The 16,783-nt window shown below is 47.0% G+C and overlaps 1 protein-coding gene across 5 annotated transcripts in view; it reads left to right on the top strand.

The window, feature by feature from the left end:
• jcada (junctional cadherin 5 associated a) overlaps window positions 1–16,783 on the top strand; it is a 33,169-nt gene that overhangs the window by 14,048 nt on the left and 2,338 nt on the right. For 4 of the 5 annotated variants that reach the window (XM_056364422.1, XM_056364418.1, XM_056364419.1 and 1 more), the window contains exons 2-4: window positions 7,020–7,558; window positions 9,581–10,522; window positions 12,426–16,051. In XM_056364422.1, coding sequence (XP_056220397.1) covers window positions 7,191–7,558; window positions 9,581–10,522; window positions 12,426–16,051 — 4,936 coding nt within the window. In that variant the 5' untranslated portion in view covers window positions 7,020–7,190. Of the gene's footprint in view, window positions 1–3,953; window positions 4,051–7,019; window positions 7,559–9,580; window positions 10,523–12,425; window positions 16,052–16,783 lie in introns of those variants that run through there. The other variant, XM_056364420.1, reaches the window with a different exon arrangement.

The following is a 16,783-nucleotide window of genomic DNA, read 5'->3' as shown; positions in this document are numbered from 1 at the left end:
TGTGTGTGTGTGTGTGTGTGGTGTGTGTGTGCTGTTTTAACATCTTTGATGGTAGACAGCCCTGTCCTCTCTGCCTGCCAGTCTTTAGCTTTATTTCTAGGCCAGGCACACCAAGAAAATGAGTTGTTCTGCGATTGGGTAGCCGTAGCTGTAGCTGAAGCCGAAGCCTCCGTGAAAGTCATCATGATGTTTTGCCCGGCTACAGGGATCCCCTCGGAGGTCCTGTCTGATGTCACATGTGATGTCAGAGCAGAGGTGACGCAGGCAGGAGGAAGGAGGCTGGTGGATGAAGCCAGCCAGAAACGTGTGAAAGCTACTGACATCTGCCAGGGCGCCTCTCAGAGCGAGAATGCGGGGCAGTGAATCGGAGGCATGAAATGAAACGGGATACACACTCTGTGCATACGTTGTTATGTCCTGGCTGAGCGCTAGCTGCTGGATGTCCACATGTCTGGCAGATGGTTGAGCTGTCTGCTTTGTGATTTCTGTTTGTCGGTTTCCTGCCAATGCAGTGATTAAGCCCTTGTGATAACCCTGACCATTCATTTTCATGTGTTTACATAGCAGTTTTCCACATTCGTCAGGCATCATAGCAACACTTCAGTTACATTGTGTGGAAGAGCCTTTTGCATCCCACCTGTAATCTGCATCACAGTCACCCGTCAACATGATTCTGCTGTTGCCTCGTCCTGCCCGCTGTCTTTGAATATCATACTCTAAATGTGCTTAAGCTTTCTCGATGTAGCATAGTCTCATGGTGAAATATGTTTATGTTGGCTTGTTTAATACATTTCCCTCTACAATACTGAGCAGGAGGCATGCAAAGTCCACATCTGATTAGCAGGAAGCCCGAGCGTGCTAACCCTTTGATCACTGTGTTGCTGGCTGATAAACCATGCGACTGTCATCTCTAGCAAGCCCCGGACCTTGACAGACACTAATTACCATGAAGCCAGTTTGGCAGGCTCAGAAACAGCATGGCTTGGGAATAGTTCAGTGCAGGTGAAGCCTACTGTGTAGCAGAACAGTGCCTCGTTGGATTAGCGTGCCTAATAACCTCCTCCTTTATGTTTTTGTTTTTTCCTCTCATATGAAATGATAATTTTCAAATGCTGGCATCAGCTGTGGTGTATCGGAGCAAATGTTCAGCCCTGCATCTCCCTGCACATAATGTATGAGTGCTGGATGCATTCAGGTGAAGAAAATCTCATGACGTCAAATTCCTACGTTTCAGCTAAACTGAGCTAAGCCTGCTACACAAAGGAAAATGAGTCCATTGATGTAATTACCCTTGCATCGGCAGCGTCTTATTGGTTGCTGTGCAGCTTTGCCTTTAGTTTGCATTAATGAACTATTAACTATAGCGTTCTTGTGCGTCAGCCACTTGTTATTAAGATTCTTCTTTGGATTGAAAAAAACTGATGCTGCATTAAAGTTGGATGACAAATGTTTGGCTGGTCTACTTTTTGACAGTCTGAGATGAATCAGAGCCACGCCATAGTGTTGCAGACTGTGATGTGTTTGAATATGGTGAAATAAAAACAACACACACACACCCCCCACCCAACCCCCCCTCCTCCCCCCCTCTACCCCCCTCCCATCCCATCCTGCCTTTGATTTCACTGCCAGTGGAGTCTGACTGTCATAAGTTTTGGACTGAAGCGATGCAGCGGGAATAGCTTAGCAGCCCACATGCTATTGTCTGTGAGCTGCCATTCACAAAAGCAAAACAACTGTTGCCATGGGATATGCTCAACAAAATAATCTGTGGGCGTTTTTTTTTTTTTTTGGCTAAACCTTTCCACATGAGCTAATTGACTCACAATGCACGGGCCTTGCCTGTTGCTACTCTCCCGACCAGGAGGGCGTGGATGCTGCAGAAGGCACGTGGGTTGCAACGTGGTGACGAGCTCTTTTCGTAATAGACAGTGAAATCTTTCTGTTGTAAACAGATGTTCACTTGTTAGTTTACAACCATTGTTTTTCACTGTAGGTTATAATTATAAAAGTAGTTGCATGGCTGCTGAGCCCAGTGGGATTGTTCTGATGGATGGCCAGCGTCCAGAGGGCAGATAGCTCCCCAGATAATATGCCCACACTTTATGTTGCTGAGTTACAGTCTACCTGATGTGGGGAACATTGTGCTTCCTGGAGGTCAGTATGGGTAAAATACGGCCGGAGGTTGTTGGGCTGTTTATTCATCCGGCCCCCAACTTCTTTCGAGCAGAGAGAGACCCTGACTGGAAACATTTGCGACACCGTCGGCTCCCCTGCGTCCTCGCGACGACGCACTTCCTCAGGAAGAGAGACGGCCCCTCCACTGGACACAGTGATGTCACATAGATAAACAATCTCCGGTCTGTTGCTGTTTGCTGAATGTGATGGGCTGTCATACCTGAGAAAGCCATGTGCGTGCAACAGTCCTAACAGATGCAGGCCAGAGACCGGCCAAGTACACACCCACCCGGGTCAGTTGTTATAGATCCAAGGAGACTGGGAACAATGTGGTGGAGAGGTGCGGCTCTTGTGGAATATTTTGGGAAGCAGGCTTATCGTTGTTCTGGTTCCAGACTCTGGTGTTTGAGATTTCTTTTGTTGTGCTGCCTTTATGCTGGAGCCTGTTAAATCCAGATTTGTTTTTGTCTGTAGTCTGTAGTTGTGCTATTTTAACACATCTGCGTATCCTCTTTAGGAAAACATTAATTATTTTTACTCAATTTGTTTTGACCTCGGTGCAGAAACTCTTCTCTTTTTCTGCATTGTGCTTGTTGCACAGTCTCCTTTCATAGACTGTTCACTGTCTATAAAGTTGAATTATACAGTCTGATTTATTCAGCTAACCTTTACCATGTTAGGTTTGTAACCCATGCAATCTAGACTATTTACAAACTAACACTGCAGTTCTGTCCTCCCCGAGGCCTGATCTAGGTCTCTGTCCTGCATTGTCTGCCACCCGTGCTGTCCCTCTGCTTCCTTCCTCCCCACCTCCCCACCATGCCCTCATCTCAGTTGGGCCATGAATAAGGAGCTGACACCAAACTGTCAACCTGCAAACCGTCATGCCCCTGCAGCCTGCCGCTGGTGTAGCCACCGGTAAGGGCACAGCCCCCCCGCCCCCCCACCTCACACAGCTAAAAAAAAATGCTTGTATCTGTTTTTAATAAACAAGCCGCGGCCTTGACTAAAGTTCACTTGACCTCAGAAGTGGCGCTCTTCCATCTTTCGCCGCGTAGTAAAATGTGAACGACGATGGTACAGTAGTAGTGCACAGGGGCTGATTAGAGAAAATGTGGGGGCTGGTGTGGAGGCTTGTCTGTAGGGAAATGCCAGCACTCATGTGGTTCTATTTATTTTTAGTTTACGTTGCAGCATATGTTATCCATAAACTGTATCATTAATTTCTCTCTCTGAGCGAGCCGTGTCATTAAAATACAGCAGATCTGGACTTCTTCTTTTTTTTTTTTTTTTCTCCAGTTGCCAAATTCAAGCGCCTTTAATGCCAGTCTTTTTCACACAAGAAGGCATTGTAGCGAAACACAATGTTGTTGTGTTTTGGGGGGATGAAAGCCGGCCATTGTTACATACTGTTGCTTGAATCTGAGGTTTTATTTGATATAAAATGGGTAATTCCATTGCGTAACAGCATTAGCAGTGTTTAAACAGGGCTTGTTGTGGGAAGGAGGGAGGGTAGGGGATAGGGCTGGTGGGGTTGGGGGGGGGTCAGGTCATTTTACAGGAGGAAATCCTCACTTTTACTGATGATGGAGATAATCCTCATTTAGTGATGACACCAAGAGCAATTGCCTCAGATTAAGGATTTAGCCAGATTAGACAGCATATGGATGTTGGAGTTAAAACAGTTAATATGCAAATATCATAACAAAAGTGAATTATCATATTAATAAACACAGCCCTTTACCTAAGGCTCACTTAATTAAGCCTTTGCCTGGTTGCAGGGACAGGCTTCATCCACAGGAAGGAAAGGCTCTGATACCAATCTGACTCCGATCTCAAAGCCTGATATGGATTCCTCTGACGGGATACCTGCTGGTGGGTCTTAGTTTAAAGTCTGGGAGAAAACTTTAGAAAAAAATGAATCAAGTGAGTTTAAGTGAATAGTTTGAAATGATAAATGGCCTCAAATATTAACATCTTGGATTCCATGTTGTTGCCATTTACAGTATTTCAGAGACAGTGTGAGTTATTGAACCAGTGGTCCCTGGCCTGTTGCCCAGGACGAGTTCAGCTAAAGTTTATGAAATAACACTCAATGAAAAATTGTGTCCACATGCTCGTCTGGAAGCAAATGAAGCAGCATTGACGTTGTTCACAAGAACTTCCCAACCAAACTCAGAACTGGCCTCTCCTTGAGGAGATGACTCAAAACACAAATTGGAAAGAGTTAAACTCAACAAAAACATGAACTGGGCAAGCGCCAAGAGTCAATCCTCCAAAACTAACAGGTTTAAGGATTTAAATGAAAAAGATAATCGTATTAGAGAACCAGACATACAAAGAGAGCGGCGTTTCACGGTCTTGGATCCTGTTAATCACCTAGTAGGCTATCCGAGGGGCTCAGGTACAACGAGGAGGGAAGCAAAGGAAGGAGGGAGGGAGCAGGAGGTAGGAGACGGGGGGTGTGGGGGGGGGGGGGGGGGGTAGCGGTGCTGCCCTCTGAGTCAGGACTCCTTTTATAGATGTGTTTTTTCATCTCTATGGGACTATCATGGCTAAACAAATGCTAAGGAGCAAAACAAATGCTAATCTGTTTGCAGCTGAATACATCTCGGCGCGGTTGTCTGGGCCGTCTGTTCTCCAGAGCCGAAAACAAGCAATTTGACTCTAGCATTAAACAATCACAGTGTGATTGGCTTTTAAACCGTCTGAACAGCATTTGATTCTGGCAACAAGTCTCGCGCCGCTGCTCCTGAATGCCATTTCTTATTAAGGCCAGCCAGGTTGCTGGCAGTCTGTTCCAGTGGGGAGTATTGAATGAGTGGGTTGCAGCAGCATCTGTCCTGTTGACAAGGCTGTGCGCATGACTTCATCAAGGGCATTACATCATGTGCAGATGCATCCTGGGTGTCATCACTTCTTGATAGTACTCATAGTCATTTTTGGGGGGGGGCAGAAAACAAATGTCATAATGCGATTTAACCTTTAGTCTGTGCACATTTTGCGGTGTCCCGCTACAACTGTTCCACCTTCAGGCCTGGTTTAAACCCTTTAGTGTAATGAGCTATACACAGACAGGGCTACAACTATTGATTATTGATTAGTGCCCAAATTATTTTTATTATATATTGTTTAGTCTATATACTGTCAGACAGCTGCTTATCACAGCTTCCCAGAGCCCAACTTCCCATCACATGATTTGTCTGACCTATTGGGGCTGATCAATCAATCGAAATATTATACAGATATGGCCAAGTGCAATATCCAAATCACAGGTAAAATGTGTCACAGCAGACCATAAATGAGGCACTGTGGTGCCACAGAGATGCCGCGGCCTACAGGTCATATTCTCCAGACGTAAAGGAACGTTTGGTACAAGCCCCAACAAAAATCACATTGTCATTTTTATATTTTGTTTCAGTGCAAATATGACCACTCCAACTGAAATCGTGAATCATATCACAATCGCAATATCTGCCAAAATAATCACAGTATTATTTGGGTTTTTTTTTGCATATTGTTCAGCCATAACACAGCAGCTGTTTTAGAGTCAGTAAATGTGTATTAGGAAAATGTTGAACATACTGGCTACTGCAAGTACCAGCACTACCGATGCTGCAAAAAGCTCAACTTATGAACAACAGAGGGGAAGCTAAATGTGTTGGCATCATACAAGATACAGACAGTAAGGCTACAGCTGAATGTATAAAATCGCAATATCTGCCTGAGGGATGCCCTGATTGATCGGCCACCTGTCATTAAAAATGCGCCGGCGCACGACAGGCCACCAAAACAAAACGTGTGTTCCCTGTGGAACTTTTACAAAGTGTGTGAAACTGATATAACATACGCCATCTGCAATGCATGCCAAAAATGATCGGTATCGGCCGTGGATCAGCCGATCTCATTGATGATCGGTGTCTGCGCCAAAAAAAACGTGATATGGGCAAAAATCCCTAATCTGCATGTAATCAGCCCTACTGGCAACAGTCTGAAACGCAAAGAGATTCAGTTTATGTTCATAGAATATCCCGAAAAGAGCAGGAACCGTTGAATTTCTGCTTGTAAAATGACATGACAATGTAAATGATTAATTGATGGTCAGAGTGGTTTTCTGTCCGTAAAGTTGTAGAGAAGGAGACATGGACACACGGAGGATGTTCAATCTGTGTGACTCCTCGAAGGGGTTTGTGAACAAACCCAACCAGTTCAACACAGAGGTTTATTTAGGGCACATGGTTGTAAAAATGTCTTCATCCTTTCAGACTAAAACCATAAAATACTTGTGAGATGAAGAAGAGATGTTGAGGGAGAGAAAGCAGAGGTGAGCAGAGAGGAAGACAATCCCCCAGCTGCCTCACTGATGCACAACATGAGCAGCGGTTGGCTGTTAACAGCTACCTTCCAGCCAGTGCATGGGGGTCTGCAGGGAGCCCACTGTAAACGGTGGCATTTTGTGATTTCACTGCAGCAACCAGCAGCCCTCCTGAAAGTCCTGCGGCCGCCGGTGATCATGTGATCGTGGTGTTTGTTCACCTCAGTTCTGGACGGGTTTTGGTGCTGGTGGTGTCTGAGTGAGATGGAAACAGGGTTGTTGCTAGGAGGACTGGAGAAGAGAGGAGGGAGGGAAAGGCGGGTGATGTTGGTTTTGTCGTGGCGGCTCAGAATTTGGGTTCGGGGGTCTTTTTTTTTTTTGTTTCGTCCTCTCAGCTGTCCACATGGAGTGGGACCCTTGACAAAAACTGGACACGGGTAGCAGGGATAATGGTTTTACTGTCACCTTCTTTTCTCTGTCTCTCTTCTTGTCTCTTCATGTCATTCCCCCTCTCTCTTTTTTTTCCCAGTGATGGCCTCAGCTGCGCAGCTGTGCCGGTGATCCTGCCGCTGCACGTAGGGAAGAAGCAGAGACGCCTTGACAACCGACCTACCTTCCTCTCTCAAAAAAAACAAAAAGACACAAAAAGAAGCAGAGAGAGGAAAATAATATAATCACACCAGCATAAACAAATGCGACCATGTACAGCGTGGAGGACCTCCTCATCTCTCATGGATACAAGCTGCCCAAGCACACCACCCCCTCCTCCACACCCACCCCAGCCCCCGCATCCTCGACCCGCCAGGCTCCCTCGTCCTCACCGCCATCCTACAGCAAGCACCATGAAATCCTGGAGAACAGGCCCGGCTCTAGGACAGTGAACGGCTACGAAAGAGGGCCCGGGGCGCCCTACGGGAATGGTGCCGGAACCAGGCAGCCCCAAGCACACGGCAGCGGCTGCACCAACAACAATAACGAACCCAGGGACAGGAGCCAGCCCAGGCGGGAGGGCGAGAGGAGCCAAACTGACACCCACTCGTTGGGAGAGTCGCTGACCTCAGACAGTGGGTAAGACACAGTCTGTGCTGCACCTTGCTCCTGTCTGACTCAACCTTTCGCATGTTCTTGTCCTGATTATGGTTTGTCCTCACACTCGATCGATTAATGCCACAGTCTTTCATTGTTATGGTGCTTTGATGGAGCGTACTAATGAAATTAAATAACTTGTCAAGGAGTTTGCATGGGGATTTTACACCACATCATAAATGGAACTGCCTAACACTCTCACTCCTTCCCTTCGGCAATCTCTCTCTCATGCTTCTATCCTTCCCCTTGTGTGTCACTTCCCATCTCTCTTCCTTTTCCCAATCAAGTCCCGGGCACTGGAGGAGGGATAATGTGTGCTGGAGTCCTAATCTGCCACATGGGATCTTGGAGTTATAATCAAAACACCTCCTGGGCAAACCTCTGAGGCCCATTTGAGCATGCTCAGTCTTACGTGCACAGGTTGCCAGGTTCATCAGGGTGGCCCCTTCCCCATTCTAACCCCCCCCCCCCCCCCGAATGTGACCAATATGCCTAACTGGCTTCCACTGTTTCCCAGGCTTCACACCTGCTTATATAATGCACATCATCAATAATACAAGATTCATGTAGGGTTTATTTAAATATGTATATGGAGGATAGGCTATATTTAGCTTAGTCTGGAGTTATGCAATTGAAACCCTCTTGGATAAGGACTGTTAGAACGTATGATATTTCCTGGCTGCAGCCAATCTATCTCTTCCTGAAAACAGGATTGTTTAGTTTGCCTATTTGCACCAATTCTGGGGGTTAGTGTGCTGTAACTGAGACAAAGTCAATACAGCTGTTCCCATGTCCACACAATTAGGCAGGCTTGTCAGATTTTCTCCCTTTTTCCTTACATTGTGTTTGGCTGACTTTTTTTTCCCCCTAATCCCTTTTAGCCACCAGCCAGTGACAGAGCATCTGAAAATAGTCAAATGACCTTGAATAATGTCAGTGGTTGTGTTAGTGTGTTAGTTTTTTTTCTCCTCTCTCTTTTTTGGTTTTATTCTTTGAGGCGAGTAATCCTCATTTTCATGTCGCTGCTCTGCCAGTGCTATCGGAGCTTTCTATTGGGAATGCGGGAATTGCTAAGACATATGTTCTGCAATTTCAGTCTGTTGTTTGTTCATCCTTCTTTCTTCTCCTTATCCAAATCCGTTTTGCCTGGCAGCCTTAGTGTAGATAAGGAACAGGCCTAACTTGGCGCTCTGATTAGGCAGCGCTACTTAGACCCAATTAGACTAATGATGGCAACTCATCTTACATGAGATGCCCTCAGATTTATCAAATTGGCATGGCTACACCCCCCCCCCCCCCCCCCCCCCCCCCCTTGCTCCGCTTCCCCGAGCAAAACATCCCTGGCCAGTGATGATTGTGGATGGAAATGTCAAGGACGCTCAGTCGCCTCGGCCTCGAGGGCGTGTACACATGTGCTTGCGTCTTATTTACGTTGTCAGTCAGTCAGTCAGTCACTCCACAAATATCCTGAAATGATCAGGCTGGATGCAGCGACACAGTCTTCTTGTGTCCCATCAGACATCCTCACATAGACACTGGATAGCAGCGTTGGTTTGGTGAGAGTTAAAGATAAAGAGCAGTGCAATAGAAGGATTGTCAATGAAACGTCCTTTAAAGTGTTGATCTGTCTTGAAGGACATCTGGGACTCACAGCCACTGTGTGTCATTGTGTAACGTGTTCATTATGCCCCATAGAAAATCACAATGACCAGACACTGCACTGCTACTGGTGGTCATCTGTCTCCATCTAGTGGGAGATGAATTCAGTCTTTTTAAATCTGTCCACGTTATAGAGCAGCAGTAAATATTTCACAACAGTAAGTACGTCCCTGAACAGCTGTACGATGGTTTGATTGCTTAAATAATTCAGAGTGTTCACAGATCGGATTTGTCAGTGTGCATTTTATCAGTCCAGGACAGCCACTGTGTAAAGTCTGCATGCTTTTCAGATTGAGTTACAAAAATTGTCGGACACAGCTTCTACATTTCAACTTGTTTCCTCAGGTTCTGCGACGGCACCAGAGGTCCACAGTCGCAGTCAAAGGACGTGTCCTACTGGAGGAGAAGAGGCCAGGACTTTACTGTGCTGCTGGATTATGCCGACTTCAGAGAGTCCCATGGAGGAGGACAGGGGGGTTATGGCAGACCAGAGGGGCCTCAGCAAGCAAGAGGCCAAGAGATGTCTGCAGAGGAGCGTCAGAGGGCAGCTCAGGAGAGGCAGCGCTGGGCAGCCCAGGCCCAGGCTCAGGCTCAGGCCCAGGCCCAGGTCCAGGCTCAGGCCCGCTCTAGAGAGAGGGAGGCTGCTCTCCATCAGTGGAAGATGGCGACTGAGAGGAAATGCCAGAGCTTGGGGACAGATGAGTGGCGCCCAGCCGTGAGCTTTGGCCGCCAGCTGTCACAGAGTGAGGGTGAGCGTTGGGCACAGGAGCAGCAGCGGCTCCATGCCAGGACACCAGAGGGCATGGTAGTCCACCCCAGGACCAAAGCCAAATCCCAGTCCCTGCCCAGGATGTTGCAGCCTGAGAGCCTGCAGTATGTGGACATAGGCTCATCCGGTCAGGAACTGTACAGGCGGGTCAACGGCCACCCACTGTCTCACCACGACCTTTACAGGGCGCCCCGCTGGCCGGAGAATGGCAGGCCGGCTAGCGCAAACCAACTCTCAATGACACCAAAGCCCCGCTTCACCCGACCACCCAGACCTCCCTCCTATGAGATGCACCAGCAGATAAGGGGAAGCTGTGAGGTGCTGTCTGGGAGAGACTCAGTCATTCCCCAGGCCAGGGACAGAACGCCGCTTCCCATATCAAGGCCAGGTGACTCCCAACTGGACTATTATGCTCCGGACTCTGGACCTCCAGGATACATCCCTCCGCCATCATATAAGAGAGCTCCTATAATGGCAGGAGGACGCCGGGGATATGGTGAAATTCCTTTGGACTACAGGTAAATTAGTCTGTTTTTCTTTATCTGAAACTATTTATTCAAGTGACTTTTACCAGCAGCGACAACATGGCTGGTATTGTTTTCACCTTGTGTGTGTGTGTGTGTGTGTGTGTGTGTGTGTGTGTGTGTGTGTGTGTGTGTGTGTGTGTGTGTGTGTGTGCGCACTCCATCATGGCAAAATGTGGTCCTGGAGACACCTACTGTGGTAGGAAATACTAGAGGTGGTGTTGAGCACTTTGGCAGGTGTTTATATGTCTGTGGACAGATTTTGTCAACGTGATAGCATCACACCCTCACTACTCATGGATCAGACTGCACCCGTCTTCAAACCTTCTTTTTGATGCTAACCCTGTGAGGTGTTATGACTGTTTCTTACATGGTTGCGACAAACAGCTCAAAACAGCCTCTGAGGTAGTTCCTGCTACAGTAGCTGTATCCAGGTCAAGTATCTTTATTGTGATTGTTAAAAACAACAAGACAGCAAAGCAGCTCTCTGAGCATGTAGTACAAGCTCACTTTGCCATGTTGACACACACACACACACACACACACACACACACACACACACACACACACACACACAGTTGAACACAATACCAGCCACACTGTCACAGCTGGTAATAATATAGTAATGACTACTGAGTACTTATGGGTCGGGACGTCAACGTGTTGGCGGGTGTCACAGCTGGTGTGATCCCATCTAGTTCACTTTACATTACACTAATATTCTGCTTTGTAAACAGTAGACATTTAAAGCTGAGAGAGTTGCAAAGCATAAATAAATGCATTTTCCATATAGTTCAAGAAGTTTGTATAAATAAGTTGTAAGACATTAGTATGTTTTCTCGATGATGATATTCGCACATCCAAATGTCTCAAGTGCAGGTGCATTAGAAAGTGTCACTTGAGGCTTGAAAAGAATATCCCACACACTGCTCTTGCTCAGCATCACAATTTATTGATCATCCTAAGGTTTCGTTCTCTCCAATACTTCTGACGTAGTAAAACAAAGTAAAAATACTTCTGATGAAGGTCTGGAGAGACCGAAACGTTACGATGATCAATAAATTGTATTGCTGAGCAAGAACAGTGAGCAGGAAATTCTTCTTTCTAACAGTGAAGACATTAGTATGTGAAAGATTGCTAAAAAGAATATGTGCATTCAAATAATACTTTTATGAAGGAAAATTCACCTTTATATTGTATTAATCGGCTGAGGTGCTTAAAAAACTATGACATACTGTTCTATATTCTCTAATTATATGTGTTGATAGTCATCAGTGGATCTGTTCAGTGCTCCAAAGGTATACTCTCATTCACTAAACATAGATATATGTCATATAGAGTAGGGATGGGTACCAGTACTTGAGTACTCGTTGTTGACGTCATTATTCAAGGAGGGTTTCACTACTCACGCACCTGCGCACGTGTTATTTTTGGCTACAATAATTCAACTCGGTTGGCGTTACTTGCACCATGGTAGGCGTGACCAGGAAAAATAATATCTGGAAATACTTTGATAAAAAAAAAACAAAAAAAACACAATAACATGCAAGATATGTGGTGTTAAACTTGCATATCATAGAAATACCAGTTTGATGCTTAACCACATGGCAATTGAAATTGCATTTGGTTTCCATTGTTGGCTATTTATTTACATAAATGTGAAAGTATTAGACAGTGATGTTATCCGACAGCCAAACAGTAGGATTGGTCGGGGAGGTCCGTGTCCGACTTGCGAGTAATCGTTCATAAGGTAATCAGAGTACTCAAATTTTGAAATTACTGAAAATGCCCATCCCTAATATAGAGCAAAATCATCAGTCAGGCTTACATTTCACTCTTTTTTATTCCTTGTCATTGTTACTTAGATAAAGTGCAACTGTGTTGTTTTTACTGTTAGGTATCGAGGGGATGTGTACCAGCAGATACAAGTGGCTCCTGATGGGTCTCACTGGTTCATCAGACATCCAGCAGGTTCCTGGCCTGATCCACAGAGAGAGAGGAGCTTGTCCTGCCAGAAGCAGCTTTACCCTGTGTATACTACCCATGAGCACCCAGGTGGAGGGGTCCAGTATATTCCCTTTGATGACCCACGTATCCGTCACATTTCCTCAGCCCTGGGTGGCAACTCCCTGACGGACGCTGACAAGATCCGCCACATCCGCAATGAGCTTCCCAGCGTCACCGTGTCGGAGCCCGCATCCGACGACAGTGCCTTTTTGCCCCCACCACTGGGGCCTTTCATCGCCACCAAACTGGCCGATGAAGCTAATAACCAGACGTCTTCTAGCGACTTTGACAATGACAATAACAGGTGGCACAGCGATTTGCACAAAGAAACTGTCGATAACTTCCCAGCAACTGACCAAAACTGCAACAACAGATATCCCAAAAACCAACGTCCTCCTCCATCTCCCTCTTCAACCTTCCAGGCTCCATTTACAAGAAGTTCCTCTCGTCAGGGGTCCAGCTCAGACCAGGTCTTTGCAGAAACCATCACCCAAGTGAAGAAAATTGCCCCGGATACAGGGCCAGAGAACAACAGGAACACCAAGAGAAGAGTGAGTGAGACCATCTTCTGCCTTGTGTCTGTCCCAGTTCACACACCGACTAACATTAATAAAGACTCAGCAGCAGACCAGAACAACAATGAGACGATACCAAGCCTGACTGTCACTAACACAGAGACCTTTGCTGTAGGCCTCAAAGAGAGCCAAAGCGTTCGCAGCAAGTCTGTGAACGAGATGCCCATCAAACCCCACTACTCTCATTTTCACACCAGCAGCACATCCTCAATGAGGAATTACAAGAGGGCCCCTTTAAGGAAGGAGATAATTGACGCCTGGGCACTCCAGGCCAGTGAAGACAAAGAGTTGTGCTACGCTGGGTCCTGGCCGGGGAACCAGTACCGTAATCAGGAAACCCAGACTGGCTCTCCTTTGACGGTGGTAAAAAGCCCAGAACCCCAGAGTCCTCCTGGGGGACGGGAGCCTGTTCAGTCCGTCTCAGACACAACCACAGACAGTGGTGTGGGGACAGACACTAGTTCCTCTTATGGTTACCCCATGGCAGGCCAGAAAAACCTTCATCGCTCCAGCAACAGCGCCTTCTCTCGTCTCAGCCTCAGCCCAACGCAACCGCCCTCACTACACCCCTTACTGCAACCCTCACAGCTAGCCCCATCCTCCCCATCCAAGGCCCATGATCAGGGAGAGCAGCAGCCGTCCTCTCCCAGGAAGAGCACCTCCACTCCCCCAGAGAGCGCAGAGCAAGTGGTCTTTGGACAGTTTCTCTTAAAGCCAGTGAACCGGCGACCATGTGATGCCATTGGTGAACTGGAGAGCATCAATAAGGAGATGGAAGACACGATCAAGAAGAGACCCAATGTGGATCAGTGCACCGATTATCTCGATGGGGTGAATAAGAGTCTAGACCTGTTTAAATCAGGAGCACATTTCACTGCTGGTCCAGAACCAGGCAGGGAAGCAATCAGTCTTCCACCAATGCACATAGAGAAACCCACCAATATGAAAGTCAGATCAAAGTCCTTGGCTTCTACTGCTGATCTATACTCCATGGACATGAGGAGTGCTTTCTCCAGGCCACAGGCCAACAACATGCCACCAACAAATGAGCTATCTGAACTCCCCAACGCAGGCCTCAGAGACAATGGCCTCCTGTCCTCACTATGTCCACACAATGAGTCAAACCGGCTCTATAGACAGGACATCCCAGTCGCTCAAGAGTCCTTGCTGAGGGATGTGGGGCTAACCGTATACACAGAGACCCCTGGTGGTCCCGGGGAGCCAATGCAGCGCTCACTCTCAGTCCCATCTCCACTCAGTCATAAAGAGCTTAGTCAGTCAGTGCAGCCCTCGTGGGAGAGTAGGACAGCACTTAAAAATGGTGGTAGCCCAGAGCACAACTCAAATAAAGAGCTTCAAGCTGAGGTGGATACACAGAGCAAGGCTAAATCAGACAGTGGTCCTCCTTTCAGGGGTGAGGTGAATTTACGCATCTGTAGATCCAGGAGTGAAAGCAGCAGATCACCTCAGAAAGAAGCTTCACCACGTATTACAAGGCTGAGCAGGGAGGTTTCCTTTGTGTTTGAGGACAATGATGGAAATGGGAGATACGCCATCTCTGAGCCTCTGACCTATAGGAATGAATCAACAATAGCAGATAAGCATCTGGAGAACTTGTTGATTCAGGAGAAAGCCAATGCTTTACCTGCAGAGGACCTCAGCAACCTGTATGAGGTCAAATGCGCAAAAGGTATCCCTGAAAATGAGTCCATCGAGCAGAGGGCAGCACGGATCCTGGGCATAGCCGTTCCAGTGGAGGCATTGGGTGTGGCTGACAACCAACAACCCGAGGACAACCAGGACGAAGCAGACGCCACTGTAGCTGAGAAACGACTGAGTCCAAGCGAAGAGACACAGCAGGTGATAGGAGAGTGTGAGCAAGTCAATGAGGAGTCCCATGTTGTCCAAGGGACAGAGACAGAGGCGATAGAGACAAGATTAGGTGTGGACCAAGAAGAAGGTAACAGACAAAAGCACAGTAGTTACCACAGTGATGGTGAATACATCCAGGATGCTGAGACTCAGTCCGCCGTAGTACTGGACCTGCCTGAGTTCCCACCCAGTAAGCTTCTCCTCTCCCTGCCTGTCACTCCCGATGAGAAGCTAGCACTGAGCATGTGCAGCGGGGAGAAGAAGGGGCGAGGCGGGGCGTGCAAACTCATCGAATCCCTCCAAGATAAGCTAAACTCTTCTGCCTCTTCATGTGCTATGTCTCCGGGAAGATCAACCACAGACAGAATGGCACGTCTGAAGGAGCTGGACTCGGTGTCTCGAATCAGACGCCTCAGTCTCAAAGGTTCTGAGTCTGGAGGAGAAGCTGGTGCTGAGGAGAGAAATGGAGACACAGAGGAGGGCGAGGTTGAAGAAGGAGCAAAGGAGGAAGTTGAGGGGAAGCTAGATGAAGAAGAGGAGAAGAGACAGGAGGAAGAAGGAAGGGATGAGGAGGAAAACCCAGATGAACATGAGAATGCACATGAAACACATGAGAAGCTGGGAGATCCCGAAGAAGACTGTAAACCTGAAGAAGTGAATGAAGTGATATGTGAGGAAGAGCAAAGACAAGACGAGGAGGAAGGAGAGATTCATGTTGAGATTGCCCTGAAAGTGGACAATGAAGGGAGTGAAGAAGTCGATGTTGAATTAAAAACAGAAGAGCCAGAAGGAGAGGTGGAGCTGAAGATAGTGGAGGATGACAAAGAAAAGCCTGTGGAGGAGCTGAGAGATGGACAGAACACAGAGGAGGTCAACAGAGCTGAATCCACACAAGACGCTGAGGGAGAAAAGTTGCCCAAACCAAAGCAGCGCACCAGACTGCAGAAGCCTCCTCTGCTTCCTAAACCCCGCAGTGTTCCCAAGAGAGAAATAACGCTGCCGCTCAGCTTCAGCTCTGGGACCTGCGGCCCCTCAAACATGGAGGATGAGGAGGTGCTCTCTGTCTCAGGTGGGTAAGAAGGTTTATGACAGAAAGTTTAGTTTGACTGTAGAGTAGGCCTGGGACGATATTTGATATATATCAAATGTCGTGATATTTCCCACCACATGCATTATTTTTCATAATATTCGTTTTTGTTTTTTTCATTATTATTATTATAATTTTTTTTGCAGTTTTGCAAAGCCCTGCTGCCAAGTGTGGCGCTCATTCCTCTGCGTTGCTTACTGTACATTGTACCGAGCCATGTGAAAATCTTTCTTTCTGAGAGTGAGACGACTAGATGGATATCAATTTCATGTCTGTTTTTTTAAGTCAGGATGTCGTTAGCGTAGCTTAGCATGAAGACTGGAGCCAGCGGTGCATGTAACTCCATATAAAATCACGACTTGTAGCTTTCTGTAGTTTACTATACTTTGAATGCAGACATCAGAGCACTGTCACTCTTTTCATGTGACTGTGGACAGTGAGGTTTACAGGTGTTGCTCGGCATGTTTTTGGACACTGAAGAGAGACTGAGTGACTGTGTCCCCTGCTCCCAGTCTTTTCTGACTCCAGCTCCTTTCTTCATACACAGACAGACTGGAATGACTTTTCCCACCTCACTTTTGGAAAGAAAGCAATAAGCACATTTGCCAAGATGTTGGACTGTTCCTTTAAGGTGCACTTTAGTGAGAGTAAATAACATCGCCCTGACACTCTGACTTATTTCCGTTTGTGTTGTCTCATCTTTTCTTTCCTCTC

The sequence above is a fragment of the Seriola aureovittata genome, chromosome 20 (assembly GCF_021018895.1).
Source record: "Seriola aureovittata isolate HTS-2021-v1 ecotype China chromosome 20, ASM2101889v1, whole genome shotgun sequence".
Lineage (NCBI taxonomy): Eukaryota > Metazoa > Chordata > Actinopteri > Carangiformes > Carangidae > Seriola > Seriola aureovittata.
Note: the sequence above shows the minus strand (reverse complement) of the source record. Positions and strands in the feature narration are given on the sequence as shown.